Here is a 19,546-nt window from a genome sequence, read left to right on the forward strand (position 1 = left end):
TTTGTGTTCTCTGTTCGTAAAAAATGTGTTTTAATAAAGTGAATGCACATTTACTGAATGCAGAGTAAAGCACTGTTATTGTGCGATATACATGTAGAGGAAGGGGGATTGCATAGCGGCACCATGATGAGGGGTGGGGGATTGCGGAGCTAAGCCACAGATGCTTAAATGCAGTGGTAGTCCTGACAATAAAATACTGTACTGTAATGTCATTTTAATTCAAAGGCCCTTAAATGTAACTCCGCACGGCAGTTAAACTAGGCACCCTCACGAGATGATTGCTTCTCAAGTATACTTTAGTAAAATAGGATTCTGCAGCCTTGAGTTAACATAATCATGATCATATAACAAGCTGCTTACTAACAAGGACTTGTTTTGATGTATTGTCCTCAATGATTGAGCACCATTGACATTTGTATACTGTATTTAAACTGCTGATGCGCGGAGGCACGCTTTTGCTAATTGCAATCATATCGGTCCGGTTTTAAGAATCAACCGCTTATAAGAATTAAATCATCCGGGACGGATGTGATTCTCATAAATGGAGTGTACTGGACCTACCTGCATGAAAACTTCAGGGTGAGAGAATTTCAATGTCCGGTCAGTAATCAGTGGTATAGAAATAATAGGCACTTATGTGTGAAACTGTCAGACCGCTTTGTGCTTTTAATTAGAAATCTTAAACAACTTCTAAATTGCATTTTAAATTGTCATGCATTTTACCATTTGTGGCTATGTGTTCCTTTTCTGTGACTTTTAAATTAAATGAATGTGTGGACTATAAAAGTCATCAATTAAAATAGGCAATTACTAATTTGACCACTTTCCAGGATGTTCTGTTCCAGTGGTTTGATTTCATATCCTATACAAATCAAAGCTACAGAAGCAATGGGGTGTTCTAATAAATTTGCACATGATGGTTTGTGTGTGTATAATAGAGAAGTAATGGAAGCAGGAAACGGCAACTGTAGTACAAATATTTTACCATGGGGTGGTGCTGTGGTGCTGTGCATAGAGCAGATAGCTTGTTAGGCTGTTTAACATGCACCTTGGGATCTATGGAGAAGCTGTGTTTTTAATATTATTTTAAAGAACTAAAAAAAAAAAAAAAGAATTAAATGGTAAAAATTGTTCTGAAAAGAGATAACAGCTATAAGTCTGCTGCAACTGCAGTGATTGCAGACCTGTACAGTAAATTAGAAACACTACGTGGCGTTTCTAACCTCTCTAGAACATGATAGAAGCAGCCAATACTTTATACTGGTAAGCCAGTCGGACGTTCATCTGTATGCATACAGTGCAGTTTAGGGAGCTGGTTCTCCGAAATATTATGATAGCCTGTGACTTTGTCTGATGGATTAAACTGACTGCAGCATTGTGTTTTATGTGTGGTGAAAACAGATGTATTGTGTTGTTTTTTCCCACTCTGCAGATCTGTTAACCCCTTGGAGCCTTTTCATACAGCTGCATCGAGCTACATGTTCCTAATACACAGTGCAGAATATCCACAGTTAATAAAACATTCCCTCCTGTTGTACTTAAAGAATGTTTGTAAACTGTCTCAAAGCCTGGAATTACATTTTGATTATGACACATATATCCTTATAGCGACTTTTTAAAATAACCAAACATAACCAAACCCTATTTCTGATATGAGGCCCCCGAGTTTTGACCAAAAATGCAGCCTTGAGCAACTTTTTATTAGTCATTTATTCATTGGCTGGAAAAGCCGTATGAGCTACAAACAGGAGCAAGTTACTGTTACATACAAGCAAACAGTTTTACTATCCATGTATTATTATAGTCATGATTATTATCATTATTAATAGCGTTTGTTCTGTTTGAGCTAGAGAGATAATTACAGGAGGAAATAATAACTCGCTAAATCTATTTCTGGACTACCTTGACAGATTTCTTTATTCATTTTCTCAGTCTTCAGGTGGCCTCGTTGACAGTTCGGCTTTGCAACAGTCTACACAATTACAGGAGACCTGAGAATTAGACAAATTATTTCTACTTAGTAGAGACAGCTCCTGTGAACTGCAAACAATTCGTTGAATTATAATTAAAAAAAAAAAAAAAAAAAAACTAGACTGCCATGGGCTAATCATGCTATCTAGAGCCAGCAAATGCGTGATCAGCTCAACGGCAGCCATATGGCTGCTTTAATTGGTATTCAGCACATGAGCTGGAGTTGCAGTTGACTATGTACAACCGATTTATACTGAACTGCCTCAGCATTCCTCCAGAGCCTATGACTCATTTAGTTGTTTTGCAAACATTTTGGTGCAAAAGTTAGCAAAGATTTACAACAAGTATATTCTTTTACTGGCACATTGTGAGATGCTGAGGCATTCTGGTATCTATTGTATTATAGATTTAATTATTTGTCTCCTGCCAGCTTTCAGCCCCTGCAGGTACCCAGGAGATGGTCCTCGCATTGATTGGTGCTAGCGGCTTTTCAAAACGAGATTTGTCCAGCAGTTATGGCTGTAATCGAAAGGCCTGGTCTGGAAACTACAATGAGATTATGCCACATGTTTAGACTTGCCTGAATTTTGGAAACATGAAGGGATTTTTAATGTTTTTCAACCAAAGGTTTCAAGATGAAGTCAGTCTGATAGTGTGGAGCCCAGAGGTATTCTAGCTTTGTGGTAATAGATGGGATTCCGATGTGTGTTTTAAAGTTATTCCAGCCTAGTCTAGGCTTTGCTATATTTTATATATATATATATATATATATATATATATATATATATATATATATATATATATATATATATAGTACTGTGCAAAAGTTTTAGGCAGGTGTGAAAAAATGCTGTAAAGTAAGAATATTTATCAATTAACTAAATGCAAAGTGAGTGAACAGAAGAAAAATCTACATCAAATCAATATTTGGTGTGACCACCCTTTGCCTTCAAAACAGCATCAATTCTTCTAGGTACACTTGCACAAAGTCAGGGATTTTGTAGGCATATTGTCAGGTGTGTGATCAAACAGGTATAAGGCAAAGGGTGGTCACAACAAATATTGATTTGATGTAGATTTTTGAAAGCATTCTTACTTTACAGCATTTTTTCACACCTGCCTAAAACTTTTGCACAGTACTGTGTGTGTGTGTGTGTATATTATATATAATATATATATATATACTAAATGTTTGTTAACTCCGTGTTACCACTTGAGGCACAATGCCACTGGCTACAGTGAAGCAGGTATGGAGCTGTCAGATGTTACGAGAGCTTCCCTCAGAAGCATACTGCTTTCCGGATCTGAACACCTCCTACCATTCAGCCCTGGGCATCGGGTCAATTCCTGTTTTAATTCCAATTCCTTTTTAAAATCAATTCCCAATTCCTCTTCCCTTTTAATCAATTCCAGCAAATGACTGATCAAAATTGCAATTGGTGGTAAAATAAGCTTCTCACAGTGGCAACAAATTACTTAAGACAAAGTCACTGTTAATCAGTTAAATTGGCTTCCAATCAAAGCAGTTGGACAATCACAATGATTATGTCTCTAAAGTGACAATTCAGATGCATTCTAATGAATTGGAATTGATTTTAAAATGAATTTAAATGGAATTAGTATGTAAAAACAAGAATTGACCCTACCTCTCTACCAGAGACTGGCAATAGTGGCAAGCTGGGTGGTGGTTTTGTTATGCGGAGTAATGTCCTCTTGGGTCTAAAACCACCAGACTCATTTAATTGTGTGACTAATGTCAGCTCTGAACACCGGATTTCAGCTACAATAAGATTTATGAGAAGGTTGTGAATTTGTCATCTGAACCACAAGCCACAGTCATTAAAGAACAACGTTAGATCCACTGAGATTCATCTTTTAGATGAGGTGGTACCGATAATGATTTAGCTTTTTACATAAAAGTATCCAAGTTTTTTTTATATATAATTTGACAGCTACAATGTTAATTGGATTACGCTCATTGTCAAATGTATTTAATAGAACATTCCAGAAGGGGGCACAGTTGCTGTAATTTGTATTGCAGTTTTTATTTGTAATCAGTGGATGGAATGGATATTGCTTCTGAATAGTTTCTAGATGCTGAAGTAATTTTTTAATGTATATTACTTGAAGTACAAAATGTTATATATATATATATATATATATATATATATATATATATATATATATATATATATATATATATATATATATAGTTACATTAGGCAGAAGTGTGTGTAATCCTTCTGGGGTCTGTTATGCTTCAGAAAATAAGGTTTCGTGGTTCATAAAGAGAAAATGATGTAAATGAACAGTTCTGTGCATTTTTAATGTTGTAGCTGATTACTACATACTCACATCTTAAGTGGCTGTTATATTTTAGAGTGAATGTAGTTAGTAATTTAAATGCATCTGAGGGATGAATAAATTATGTAAAACACAGATATAAGATGAATGTGAAATGGCTATCTTTGCAGCATACAATGAGGAGAGCTGTCCATGGTCCTGAAACATGCTAAGATTTGAGGAATTTATAATAACCTACACATCTAGATAATGTAAATACGCTGTTTTTCAAAATATATGCAATAGATAGATATTAAAAACATGTTTGTACTAAAACAATGACTACATTTTAAGTATATAATAAATGTTGATCTTACTATCTTAGCCTGCTAGAATGTCCAGGAAAGCTATTCCATACACCAATGCTGCCAAATCATGCAAGTTTCCTAGCAACCAACTGAAAATGGGTTAACTAGCAAGGTACTGTATATATTCTTTCTAGTCTTTGTCATGCCAGTTAATATGAAAACTCATGGATCATCTTGGCAAATTGGTTTCAGAGTGGTCATTATTGTACCATGGATGCCTTTAAAAGCAAATGGGATTTTCAATTCCAAAGTGCAACTTTATATCACATTTTAATAATGGACATACTGTATTTGTGTGGTTCAAAAAGACATTAATATAGCCCCCAGCAGTCAATACCTGTTAAATGATTGACTTTGTGCCCTGTGTTTTTGGCTAGAGGCATCACAGTAACTGTCAACGTAGTCTCTTACATGTAATGACAGCTGCGACAGACATTAATGATCAAAAAAGATGCTATTTTGCTTTTGACTAATGACTTCTTTTTTTATTATCAATTTTGAAAGCTGTAAAAAAAAAAAGTGAAACCTTATTTTTAAATCTGCTTGAATTAGGATAATCCAAATCCTTTACCATAAACTGTTAATATAATGAAAGCAGTGTAATCTGCGGAAATGAAATCAATCCCAATGCTTCCTGTGATGACGGTTATTAATGGGTATATTTAGTTAGTGTGTGCAGAGTGGTTTTCCTCGAGAATGAATTTTCTTGAAGACAGAACAGTTTCTCCTGTCAGTCTTTCACTTCTCCCATCTCAGATGCCCAATCTGTGCCAATTAAATCCATAATACAAAGTAGCAGAGTTTCCCTGATTGCATTAGCAGGCAATTCATCTGTAATTTAAATAAATAATCTCCCTTTGATCTGAAAAATACTGGTTTTACCCCAGGTGTAGAAGAATGAAGTTACATTGAGAAACTGTTAAATGCAAGATAGATACTACAGTTCTGCGCAGCACAGTGGAGGCCTGGCCGGCTGCACACACAGACTAACAGTAACAGGTATCCTATTGTGAACACACATTTTTCTTTTGTTGTTTCCTGTGTTTTCATTTGCTTTGAACGTTCACACTAATGCACCTAAATGGTCTATCTGTTGATTTTAAATGCATATGTTCCAGCGATCAAATGAGTTAGTCTTGGATCTGACTTACTATGCGTTAGTGTGAGGTCTGTTGAGACTTTTCTATGATATTTCGGGCACTTTTTAAGAAATGTCCATATTTCAAGATCATTGAGCAGCATTCACCCTAGACTCCATGCCTGGGGGGCATAATATGTCTTTGGCTGTTTCCCAACAGCCCCATACCAGCCGTAGGGGATAGGCTCATCAGACTCACAGTAATGAATGAACACACCTTCAGCCACATCAGATGTGCAGTGGTAGAAAATGATAACAAGATTACCATAAATTAATGATGTCAGGTATCTATTGGAAGGGATTGTTGTGACCATTTCATTGTCATGGGGTGTGGCTGTGTCATGTTTTGAATACATTGAACCTAGATGTGTAGCTAGCAACTCTCATGGGCACTTGGAGTTCATGAACCCAAGTTTGCATTTCAAAAGCGAGTGGGAGCGAGTGTTTCCAGCAGAGCTGAGAAAATGGTCTGCATCAAGCAGCCTCTGCCCTGATTTACTCATATCAGGAGGTAACAGTGTGGAGGCTGTTTGGAAATCATGAATATATTGATACAGACACACAATGGCTCTGTTTGCAATATGATGGTGGGCCTCACTACTTTAATTTCAGAGAGAGCCAGGTTTCGTCTATGAGGGAAGGGAAATAGGCGAGGCAGTTGCTGCTGCATTGTGTTAATCAAAATCAGCCTAGATTGATGAGAGACTAAGAGGACCCTACCTTATTTCAAAACGGGAATGTCTTAATTATTCAAAATGTATGAATTTATCAATTCATTTATTAATACTATATTTCTATGTCATGTACCTTAAACTTGCTTAAACTTCCCTACTGAGACATCGTTAGCTTGTAATGTTACAGGCTCCCACGTGACCACTGTCTGCCCCTGATAAGCAGTCAGCCATATGGTCTGGTGGAGGTAGAATGGTTTCTGCCATCTCCATGGAAAGTGATCCTGTTGAGTATGAAATTGAAGTCAAGAAGATTCCCATGATCCCTAGTCACATCCCAGCCAAACAGAGATAGACAGAGTCAGCTCTCTACAGCTTGCAAGGCTATCATACAGTACACAAAAAGTCCTATTGAAATACAAAAAGAAACTTAATGAAATCAATAACAAGCACTTAGATTAGAAGTCTTTGTAATGTTAAAATTAGTTTTGATTCATATACAAGTATCACTGGGGTAGTGTAAAGATCTCTTACTGTTCACATTGAGAGGAATGGGCATGTGCTGAATCCTTATTCTGAACAAAACTTGAAGCTTTGCAGATTACAGAACTACATACATGGTTTTATTCCTTGCAAAAGCTACATTTGGAAAATACATTTCTAAGAATGCATTAGAAACCGCTTATAAAATGTACAGGTTTCTGATACAAATCAGAATACCAGAGGAATATTCAATTGGTAGTATTAAACAGCTGGTACAAATATTTCTTTCAGAAAATTTGTAATAACCCTAAAGTTATTGCTCTTGCTCCCTTTGAGTGCACACAAGAAGCCAGGTTAAGCGGTGGATCTGGTTTTTACTCAGTTTAAAAAACAGAATTGTCAGAGTCTTCATGATATAAAAACTAATATTAGATTACCCTCCCTGATGCTGCTTTTAATCTGCTCTGCTGAAATCACTCATTTATCTTGTTTGCTGTCTCTTTAACAGATGCATCTGCTTTCTGGGTAATACGAATTTTGCAAGAAGTAATGGCATTCATTACGTAAATATGTAGGCAAGATAAGGCAAGGGCAAATATTGGTTAAAAATTGTTACTGCACAACTTTAAGATTATTAATTTATTTTGGTATAGATTTTTTAAAATTTATGTCACATCTGTACTGTAACAACAATAGAATTCTATATTTCATTGATTCTTTGAAATGTTTTCCCCCAATTGTGATTTTGACAGCTCTGTGTAACTTTCCCTTCATTGATTGCTAGGTGCTTTGAGTTAGAGGCATTCAAATAGCTAGTGTATTCGAAAACTCCAGTCAGAGGTTATCCTTCCATTGCATTAGCTTTAACAATGTCTTTAATCAAAGAGACTATTTATTTTTTATTTTGTAAAGGCTATTGTCAGCTTTCCTGTAACCCTACATTTTGGTTATCATAAAAGCAAATACAGCAACTATAAACTTGCACCTTTTTTTGTAGTTGTTTCTTCACTACTCTCTATTTATACACTTTTTAAAGAAGAATTCAAATGTGAAGAACAGCTATAAAGAAATCAAAATGTGTTTTAGTCCGTTTTGGAGAGCTTACTACACATTTCAGGTACCTCTGCTAATAAGCCACACAGATAAGCTGTTTACCGGCTAACAAATAAACACGTAGTTTAACACACAAAAAGGCTTACACATGGTACATTTTGCATTACGATTGTGCACACCTTCAGTCAGGCTCCTTCACACAGCAGCAGCCCTGAAGGGACTGGCTGCTGTCTTTATATACCCTGCACCTGGCTTACACTAATCACCAGGTGCAGGTAATAATGAATAATAAAACAATAATTAACAAAAGGTTTTTGGCAGGGAGGATATTAACCCCCTCCCTGCTGTGTTATATATATATATATATATATATATATATATATATATATATATATATATATATATATATATATATATATATATATATATATATATAAAGCGATTTTGGGTGGGGGAATACAGTTTGAAAACTGTCATATAAAAACCCCTCTGATTTAGAGCTATGATATGACATGACTCATATTGCACCCTGGCCATAATAACACTCATGTTATATGGCTCCAACCTTCAATTGAACCACATTTGTGATAGCAGACGCATGACAGTGACCCTGCTATGACAGGTATGCTTGAGTTTACAGTATCACTGTGATGGACTGTCAGTTCAGATGTAGTTCATGTTGAATTGCTTTTCTAAAATCTGTGCTGCCACAGTATCTTAGAACTAAGCCACGTCAAGTACTGATGCTTTCAGTACTGAATTCTGCATGGTTCTTCTTTGCTACTTTACTAGATGTAAATATTACCATATGGTTGCAACTTTGTATTAAGGCCATTTAATGATGTAACTGTAAGACAAGAGACAAATAATTCATATAGTTATTTTAGAGACATGAAAGATAGTTCCATATTTAAACTTTAAATAAGGATTTGATACTGATGTTTGGGACTGTACTTAATCCACTCACAAAATTCAAATTTAAAGGCAATTTACACAGTGTTTTGTATAGAATATGTACTGATAAAGAAATCCATTAGAATCTCATTAGAATATAAGGCAAACAAGTACACATTAAAGGAGAGTATACAACTATCATTTTGAATTTATGGATAGCTGAAGTGAATGAATAGACACAAATGCCCTAATGTATTTTTAGTACAATACAACAGAAGATTGGAGCATATGTAAGTAGGATTTGAGGTTTGATGACTTTGTGTGGGCATTTGGTTTTCATTTGTATAGCAAAACGTTTTGACATTCTGCAGTGCATTGTATTATTCAATGTCTACACTGCCATTTAATGAAGCTGAACCACTTAAATATGACAACTTTCTGTTTTGACAAATATCTTTTCATAAGTGAGCTTGTATGCAACTGATTTAATCGTCCATCCATAGAGACCCTTTGTGTTGTTTTTTATTATCACGCACATGCACAAAGCCTGAATTGACAGGGTAATGAAAATTATGGGGATCTTCCTTGAGCTGCACAATGCCCTGAACTGCTAATGGCAGTCCATTCAGGTAGGTTTGCTAGTACCCGGCTTTGGGATTTTCACTAAAAAATGTAATACTTGTGGAAGGGTAGCGCATGGCGCAGTTTTCAGAATACAACACTAGAGCAATGGAATGGAGTGACGATCCAGATTTCTGCTTTTCCAGAAGAGACAAAGGAATGTGCCTGATATAGTATAGAGGATATATGAGTTATACAAGAGGTGAGTTTTATATTGGAGATGGAATGTATGGCTGCCCAGTCATGCGCGTTATACACAACGTGTATGTTATATTAAGAAATACTGTATCACTTTTGACAGTCATGCCATAGACAACAATTGGGATGTAATCACTGGACAACTCTAAATCACTTGTAGAACCCAGTTTGAGCTATAGAGATTGAATTTCTAATAAAAAAAAATAAAAAATTCTAAGAATTAGGAAAAACAAACTTCTCAATTGCACTGTGTGTTCAAAGATTGAAGCCAGCGGAGTGATTAATAAATAAGGGGAGTAAACCAGCAAGCGGTTCTCCATTCTTACAGAGAGTGAATGCAAAGATAACAGCAGAGTAAACTACATACATGATGTTCCAGAGTCCTTTTTGGTGCAGGAGTAGCCGAAACTTGAAAGCATGTGGAAGGAGACCATTACAGCAAGAGTTTGTGCAGTTTCTGGGGATAGGATCATGGATGCATTCAAGAGGCTGAAGTATCTTCACGTTTCCAAGTATAAATAAAGGCTTTGTGTTAAACATGCCGGATTGAACTTGTTTTGGGCTCTAGCTGTAGATGAGTAATGAAAAGAGTGTCATCCACTGTGGTGTTCACATGACCTTGTTGTTTTATTTTACTGTGCTATACTTCATTTTATAGTGGATTTGGAACCACTCTCTTAAAATATTATATGCCTTCTTAGGATGACAAAGGTTTCTGAAAGAATTATTTGAACTGTATAGAAAGTGTTCAGCTAAAATTGAACCCATACTTGGGGACAGTCAAGTCCAAATCATTCATCATTAATTCAGTCATTGAAAATGGGTTCAGTTATATTAAAGCCAGATTGAAAGTTGTTACTGGTGTAACATTTTGCAAAAACATATTTTAAGTTTATTGATAGGTTACTGTAAATGTACTATGAACACAAAAGGCCCTGTATTTCAAAACCAGCTTTCAATTAAGTCTGCTCTCAAATACTGAGACACAAAAGGGAAGAAGCATTCTGCATAGAAGTTTTAATTAAAGAGCTGCCTGCTGTCAGGTTCTGCACCACTAAAATAGAATTGATTTTTATTTTGTACTCTGCCACAGGTCTCCCTTGTTCTATGTAATGGGTTTAAATATTGCTGGATGATCTTAATAGCATGCTATCCCAAACCATTGCAAACAATACAGCTTACAAAGTAATATACTGTATCAATATGTTTCTTACCAGGGTATTTGTCTGACCAGTAAAGGTATAGTCAGTGATACCAACATTTATATTCAGCTATACAGGGCGCAATGCACTTGTCTGTTCTCAAAGAACTATAGGTGCATTATCTAGTTAACAAAAACTTTGGCCTGGCTTTAAGGTTCTATTTATTTTCTGTTGTCGATTAAGGGTCTGGATAACAGGATTTGGAATTCCAATGAAAGTGAAAGGCAGAGAGATCCCACTTAAATAAACAGTACCATTATCGTTTGCTAGTACGAATGAATGTCATGACTTTGTATTGAATGTGGTTAACTTCAGAACAGGAAGTTTAGCAAATTAGTTCTATTCACATATGCTATTCTTTTTGTCTGCTTGCAGAATAGTAATTTTGTGTTAGGGTGTGTCTAGAAAGCATAAGCAAAAAAGGAGGGGAAGTAATAAGGATTGATTTATTTTTCTGTGCAAACCAAAAACCTTCAGGGACAAGAGATGGGGGGAAAAAAGAAATCCTCATCTGTCAAAAATCTGCTTTGTGTGAAACTAAACTAATTAAATAGAGAGGAGCACAGGGTTATTAAATATGAATGTGTCTCATCAATCACTGTTAAAATGTTACCATAAGTCACCAACTCAATCTTATTTGAGCTTATACAGTATTATTATTATTATTATTATTATTATTATTATTATTATTATTATTATTATTATTATTATTATTATCATCGTACAAGGGTCAGACAAATGGTTTGAAGCACCTGACATGGACAGTCAATATGGGGTAGGACCACTATGGGAGTTGTGCAGAACTGTTCAAGAGGAATATTAGACCTTTACTCCATTATAAGTCCAGTAATGACCTTGCAGGTTGTCGACATGTCCAGGAACATCTACCACTGAAAATGCATCTACACATAAACCTTAGCACTGAGAGGTCAGCATTTAAACATGGTTTCTCTCTTGGTTGAGATTTATTTTAAATATTTATTTATTTTGCCACTGACTTTGTGAAGCGAAAATGCTTGAAATGGAATTACACATTCTGAGAATCTTGGGAATCACTGACTCACAGCAAGAAACGACTTTTGGTTTGTCAGTGAAGGTTTTGGAAAAGTCATTTTATCTTGTAAAGTATGTAACCTAGTTTTAACAAAAATGTGACTGGTTTTGAATGAACAAGAAACAACATATTATTTTATATGATATCATATGATATGTGTTATTTCTTATACAACATGTATTCTCTAGTGACAGGGTTATGAGTTTTTCTTTAGTTCATTATATATATATATATATATATATATATATATATATATATATATATATATATATATATATATATATATATAATGAACTAAAGAAAAACTCATAACCCTGTCACTAGAGAATACATGTTGTATAAGAAATAACACATAATATCATATAATATCATATAAAATAATATGTTGTTTCTTGTTCTTGTAGACCCCTGACCAATTCTCTCATATTACTGAATTACAAATAGTACATTGAAATTTTGTTCTATTTGATATTTTATTTTTAAACACTGAAACTCAGAATCAGTTATTGTAAGGTGACATTGGTTTTATGTTGGTAAATATTTTTTTAAGAAAAATAAAAAACTGAAATATCTTGCTTGCATAAGTATTCAACCCCTGTGCTGTGGAAGCTCCCAGTTTGAACCGATGAAAGAAATTGCCATAACGAGGACACAATCACCTTACCATTGGCCTCCACCTGTGAACCATTAAAGTTGCTGTCACATTTTCTGGATAAAAACCCCACTGTTGAAGGATCATTGGTAAGGCTGTGAATCTGAAGGAAAATGAAGACCAAAGAGCATTCTACAGAAGTTAGAGGTAAAGTAATACAAATGCATAGATTAGGGAAAGGGTACAAAATAATATCCAAGTGTTTGGATATCCCAGTGAGCACAGTTGGATCAATAATCAGGAAGTGGAAGCTGCATCACACCACCCAGGCACTGCCAAGAAAAGGCCGTCCCTCAAAACTCAGCGCTCAAACAAGAAGGAGACTTATGAGAGAAGCCACAGAGAGGCCAACAATCACTTGGAAGGAGCTACAGAATTCAGTGGCTGGGAGTGAAGTAATGGTGCACCAGTCAACCATATCAAGAGTTCTGCATAACACTGGCCTATATGGGAGGGTGGCAAGAAAGAAGCCGTTACTCAAAAAGTACCATCTGAAAGCACGTCTGGAGTTTGCCAGAAAGCATGAGAGTGACCCAGCTGTGATGTGGGAAAAGGCTTTGTGGTCAGATGAGACCAAGATAGAGCTTTTTGGCCAAAACTCATAGCAATATGTGTGGCGTAAACCTAACACTGCCCATGCCTCAAGACACACCATCCCTACAGTGAAGTATGGTGGTGGCAGCATCATGCTGTGGGGATGCTTCTCATCAGCAGGGACTGGGCATCTTGTTACAATGAAGGAAGAATGGATGGAGCAAAATACAGGAAAATACTGCAAGAGAATCTGCTTTAGTCCGCTAAAAAACTGAAGTTTGGGAGGAAATTCACCTTTCTGCAGGACAATGATCCCAAGCACAAGGCCAAAGCAACATTGGAGTGGCTCAAGAACAAAAAGATGAATGCCCTCCAGTGGCCCAGTCAAAGTCCTGATCTCAATCCCATTGAGAATCTGTGGCACTATTTGAAAATTGCGGTCCACAAGCGTCGTCCAACAAACCTGAACAACCTGGAGCAAATCTGCCAAGAAGAATGGGCCAAAATCACTCCGACACTGTGTGCAAAGCTGGTACATACTTACCCCAAAAGACTTAAAGCTGTTATTGCAGAGAAAGGTGGCTCTACCAAATATTAATGTGTGGGGGTTGAATACTTATGCAAGCAAGATATTTCAGTTTTTTATTTTTCTTAAAAATATTTCCCAACATAAAACCAATGTCCCCTTACAATAATTGATTTTGCGTTTAAGTGTTTTAATATAAAATATCGAACAGAACGAAATTTCAATGTACCATTTGTAATTTGGTAACATGAGAGAATTGGTCAGGGGTCTGAATACATTTGCAAGGCACTGTATATATATATATATATATATATATATATATATATATATATATATATATATATATATATATATATATATATATATATAATTTTTCACTCAATTGTGCTCCTGTGTTCTTGATGCATTATAATGTGACTTAATTTAATTTCTTGTCTGAAATACAGAAGCACTTTTGTCAATCAAAAATAAAAATCGTTGTAAGTGTATTAAATTATTTGTGTTTTGGGAATGTTTTCCATTAGGCTCCATTTAAAGCCAAGGATTCTTAAATAGGCAGCTAGTAATAGGTATGAAAGCTATACAGCACTGGGTCCATATTACAGATGGAACAGAGAATCCCTTCAATTTATTCTAATTAAAGTAGGAAATCGCTGAAGTGGAAAATGACATGCATTGGCAAGTGAAGTTGAACATGGGTAGAGCAGGACTGTTTCTCAGTTCTGTGACAGCTGCAAGATGACCTTACGTGGGATTTAATTTGCAAATTGGCTTGTGTTTAAAATGGCTAATGCTTTTAGGGAACACTTTTCCCCCAGGCTGTACAGTGTGTAGATTTGTGACCCACCCTTTTTAAAATTGATGAAAACAATATTGACTGGAGGTCAGAAATCTTTTATTCCATTGAGGGCTTGGTGTAAAATCAAGCCCTTCCATGTGTTTGGTTATACATTATTTATTAATGGAAGTTATTGTCTGTTCCTTTATACACCTGTAGAAAGGCAGAGTTCTTATGTGCAACCAATTTTTTAATCAAAAAAAGTTCACAGAAACCAATTAACCAAATGCAATTAAAACATGCCTGTGCTTGTAATATAATATATACATGGGATTCCAAACATGGAACCAGGTTGATTAATCAAACTATATTCAATAGACTTCAAATTAAGAAATAAAAGCCATGGCAATCAATAATCGATTCATTGTTGCATCTCTTTTATCAAAGCATTCTATAGCCTATGAATACTAGTGTCAGATTTGTCAAAAACATACTACATTTGGATTACCTGGGAACAAAATTCTAAGAAAAATCTTTGAATCTTTGAATTAGAAAATTCCTATTTTTTCTCCAATATGTATTTATTTTCTAAAGCCCATTGAAGTCTGATATTTATTAGGAAATGTACTTGCTATTGTATTTGTGCTTTTCAACAGTATTATCTTTCCAGACTTGTAACAGTGTTACAAAAATATTTAGTGAATAAATACCTCATGTGTATCTATCTATCTGTCTATTCAAGCTGCCTGCTTCTCCGAGATGGGTGTGTGTGTATGGTAACACTGGTATTGTCAAAAACACATCCCAGGTTTGAAAGCAGATCCAACCTTTTCCAATTCATCTGTGCTGATATTGCTATGGTAATATACAATGTGTTTCCTAAGGAATGGAATAATATAGGGGAAAGCCATAAACACAAGCAATGTTAATCCTATTTTTAAACTGTTCATGCTTTTGTGTAAAAAACCACAGATGGATTTTTATAGGTTTATAGTTTGATCAAATCAACCCTTATGTCAAGTAGACAAATCCCTTAGGAAAAAGAAATGTAATAAGGATTTATCAGTTTTACCAGATTTATCTGCCTTGTGGTATTTCCAACAGGTATATAACCAGATATTTTATAAAGTAATCTAAATATCTGTTTTGGCCACTTTTAAAATAATACATGAGCATGTTTTAAAAATATGTTGAAGAATATATTATTTATGTTTCATAAATACAGGGCCAAAGAATTTAAATGAAAAATAAACTGCTTTTTAAATATAATCAAAAGCGATTGTAGTCGATTTCAGATATTCTGTATATGTATATGGCACATTTTGGCTAATGCCTTGATCAGTGTAATTAGGGAATAATGTATATATCAAATTTTTAATAAAGTAAATTGGTTAAGGGTTTTATTCATCAGCACATCCCACTGTGTTAGCTAATAAAATATGTAGACTGTGTTCTAAACCGAGTCTGCAAATCGAATTAGTTTTAGCTGTTTAACACGTATGCAAATTAGGATTTAGTAACAGAAAAAACATTTTCATTATTATAGTAATACATTTTCTGGTTAGACAGGCATTATTATTATTATTATTATTATTATTTATTATTATTATTATTATTATTATTATTATTATTATTATTATTATTATGTTTTGCCTGTCAATTAATAGATTATGATCCCCATCCATGTAACATTTATATCACACACATCAACAGCCAGATTGCCACATGTAATATTGCACCCCAAAAGCCAGATTGCAGCATGAAGGCGTCAGCCTGGGGTTGGGGGTGTAAACTGCCTATGGCTGCCTAACTTGTGCATTATGATATGCCAGTCTAGCTCTAAGATGTTATAGAATATATATATTGCATATAATAAAAAGGTGCTATTTATTATTCTAATAAACTTGCCAGAATTACATTTTTTTATTTATTTGTTTAGACCAAAAAATGAATGTATCAATCTTAGAGATAAAGGTAAATAAAACAAAGTAATAATAATAATAATAATAATAATAATAATAATAATAATAATAATAATAATAATAATGAAAACATTTTACTGTTAAGGGGCATTTTGAAGTTTAGGCTTTCCGGGTTTTATGGTAGCCACAAAAGTAATAAGAATTCCGATTACTCTGACTGCAGAAGCATGCCTTACTTTATATATTATAAAGTATCTTCTTTCTCCTCAGTTGGCAGGTTGTACAGTACAGGCCTGTGTACCCAAAAGTCCCCAGCCCAGGGCCCAGGGCCCAGCCCCACTGCAGCACTGAATTCAGCACATCTCCAGCGAGCAACGTGTGAATCAGTTGATGCTGACGCAGTTGGACAGTGCCATGCTGAATGGGAGGAGCCTTTCTTAATGCAGCATACTGCTCAAGCTGCAGAAGCAGCCTCCTGCAGCACTCAGCTGTGCGAGAAACCTACAGTGCCGAGCGAGCAAGGAAGGAGGATAAATAGTAAGGTGCCTCTGACTGACGCATAATTCTGGCCCATGCTGCTGCAAACTACAGGACATCGTAACACTCAAATATTCAACTCCGCATACCTTGTTGTGTTAGTAGGGCAATATACTGTTATTTACGTACTTATTAATATTTATTTTGATAAAAAAAAAGGACCGCCTTTAATATTGGAGTATTAATTGCTGCTGCTTTTATTTATTTATATTTCAATATAAGAAAACAAAAAAACTAAAAACACTGGTGTACAGCACAAACCCGTTTAATATTTATAGTGTTTTAAGAGACGGCTGCTGCACCTGCATCGATTGCCACTTCGCATCCCCGGGAGGAAGGAGAGACTCTCAGCGCTAATATCATTTATATTTGCTGAAGGGTTGTAACCATGCCGTGCAGCCTGTGGCTTTCTCTGTCCCTTTGCTGAGGCGCCGGTTTTCGCATCATGGATACTTGTCTGTTCGCTTTTCTAGAATCCCAAAGTAACCGTATTGTAAATGGAGGAAGACATTGACACCCGCAAAATCAACAACAGTTTTCTTCGCGACCACAGCTATGCAACGGAAGGTACTTTCCATTATGTTATATTCTATCTGTTCTATTTTATTTGGTGATGCCAGTAATCCACAAAATCCATTAATCCATATTATCCACAGGCCTGTTTTGTAGCAGTATCGCAAAGAAAAAGTAGTTTACGTGGGTTCCTTATGTTGGAACCCCCTCCTCTCTCTAACGTTCAACCAGATTCAGTTGTATTTTGATACCCATTTTTACCGATTATAACTATTGTATTTCGGGGAGTTAATTCATTAGAAAATGCCATTTAGAGGTTAACACGCATGTATACTATACCTCAGTGGTATTACATTAGCTACAGCATTCAACAGCTGTATTCAGGTCTCTGCTGGTGCTAGTTATCACAGTTAAATGTTATGGTGGGGCAATGATTGATAATCCAACCCCATGCACAGGATATAGAAATTGATGAATTAATGTTTAAGTCAGAAGTGTAAAAAAATGTACATACTGTATGATCGTTTCAAATAGGAGACCAGTGCACTGTAGGGCAGATAGTTGGGCACAGTAAGTAACATGCCATTATTGGATCTGGAGCAGTGTAATGGTTGACTGCAATAACACAATTTAAGAAAAGTTAAAGTGACTTTGCAGAAGGAACTGTCAGTCCTGAATTATTTTTAGTTATTAAAACCTAGTCAGGATGAAAATTTTGAACCATGGCATGCATTGCCTCCCCATCTTGATTAGAGAAAGAACGCACGCACAGAATATTTTTGTAAGACATCTAGTAAACTGAAATGATTGATGAGCATGGTGCTGTTCCAATAAACGTCCTCCACTCCCTCTGCAGTGAATGCTTGTGGAAGTTCATTCAGCTTTCTGTAATGGTTGGTAATTGCATTCTCAATGCAGGAAGAGAGCAGTCATGACTCAACAGGTCCAAGACCTCAATGCCATCGATGTATCATGAGACTTCCTATTTTTAGTGCAGGTTGAATACAGGTCTTCAGTTTACTGTAGGTGGAAACAGTTTGAATTATTGGCTCAGTGAGCATAGTACTCAACAAGACAACAGAATACCTGATAGCATGCCACCACTAGCTCAACATGTCAGATTTAAGATGCCATGTGTCTGTATAGGAGCTGGACATAAAATAGCACACCCTTTTATGCACTGTAAATGGGTATGTGCAATTTACTTTGTCCATCCCCTGAAATATATTATCTTGCATGTGTTTTATATTGCAAGAAAAGAGTTATTGATCAAGCAACAGCGGCAAATAGTGGTAAAGCAGATTGACAGTGCGCTTTGTAAACTTGTAAACTGTAACGGTGCCCTGGGATTAGGGAAAAAAAAAAAAAAAAAAAAAAAAAAAAAGGTTAAGTGTACAGTGCTATCTATTTATATTCAGTGTATTCAAACTGTTCAAATCGCTGCCAGCTCCAGAAGGACACCTTACCATTTTAACAGTATGTGACTTGACTGACTGTGTTGGAATTCCAGTCCAACTTTTACTTATTATGCAAATAGATGGGGGGGGGGGGGGGGGGGGGCTTTTTTGAAGAGCAGGTTTTCAAAGGAATAACACCATTGCAATAGTATAACAACTAGCAAGAAAGAGTTTAGATACTGATAAGTAATTATATTTCTGTTCTGAGTAGTTCATTGCTAGTTTTATACTGTAAAATGATATTATTCCTCTCAGAGAAATGGTATGTATTACACAATACTGTATACTCAGCCTGACAAGCTACAGTAGTCAATGGTAGAGTGGTATCTCCATGGTCTTTTTCTATACAAATATCTAGTTATACTGAAAATAATGTCAACAAATTCAAAGTGAATTCCTGTGGGATTCATTTGGAATAACAGCTATTCAGCTGGTACTGGTGCAGGTTTTATGGCCGTGTCACAGTTTTTTGCAAGTATCTCAGTAGACCAGTTTCTAGCAGGGCTGCAACCAAGGACTGATAACCCTGGGTGTTGTGACCGCTGGTTGGCCTAGTGTCGTAGCCTTAGTGCTGGAGATTGATAAATGCTTCTCCAATCCCAGGCTGCACGACAGACTGAGGCACCTCATTTTATATGAACAGCCTTGTTTCACCCACTGACCCACTGAGAGAATCCCCCCTATACTGCAA

General features: G+C 35.8%; 1 protein-coding gene across 3 annotated transcripts in view; it reads left to right on the top strand.

The window, feature by feature from the left end:
* LOC121325056 (serine/threonine-protein phosphatase 2A 55 kDa regulatory subunit B beta isoform) overlaps positions 1-19,546 on the top strand; it is a 91,210-nt gene that overhangs the window by 19,946 nt on the left and 51,718 nt on the right. Inside the window, exon 1 of one of the 3 annotated variants that reach the window (XM_041267380.1) lies at positions 16,807-17,452. The exons of the other annotated variants lie outside the window; for them this stretch is intronic. Within the exon in view, the coding sequence (XP_041123314.1) occupies positions 17,383-17,452 (70 nt within the window). The 5' untranslated portion in view covers positions 16,807-17,382. Of the gene's footprint in view, positions 1-16,806; positions 17,453-19,546 lie in introns of those variants that run through there. 3 annotated transcript variants of the gene reach the window in all.

Source organism: Polyodon spathula, chromosome 12, assembly GCF_017654505.1.
Source record: "Polyodon spathula isolate WHYD16114869_AA chromosome 12, ASM1765450v1, whole genome shotgun sequence".
Classification (NCBI taxonomy): domain Eukaryota; kingdom Metazoa; phylum Chordata; class Actinopteri; order Acipenseriformes; family Polyodontidae; genus Polyodon; species Polyodon spathula.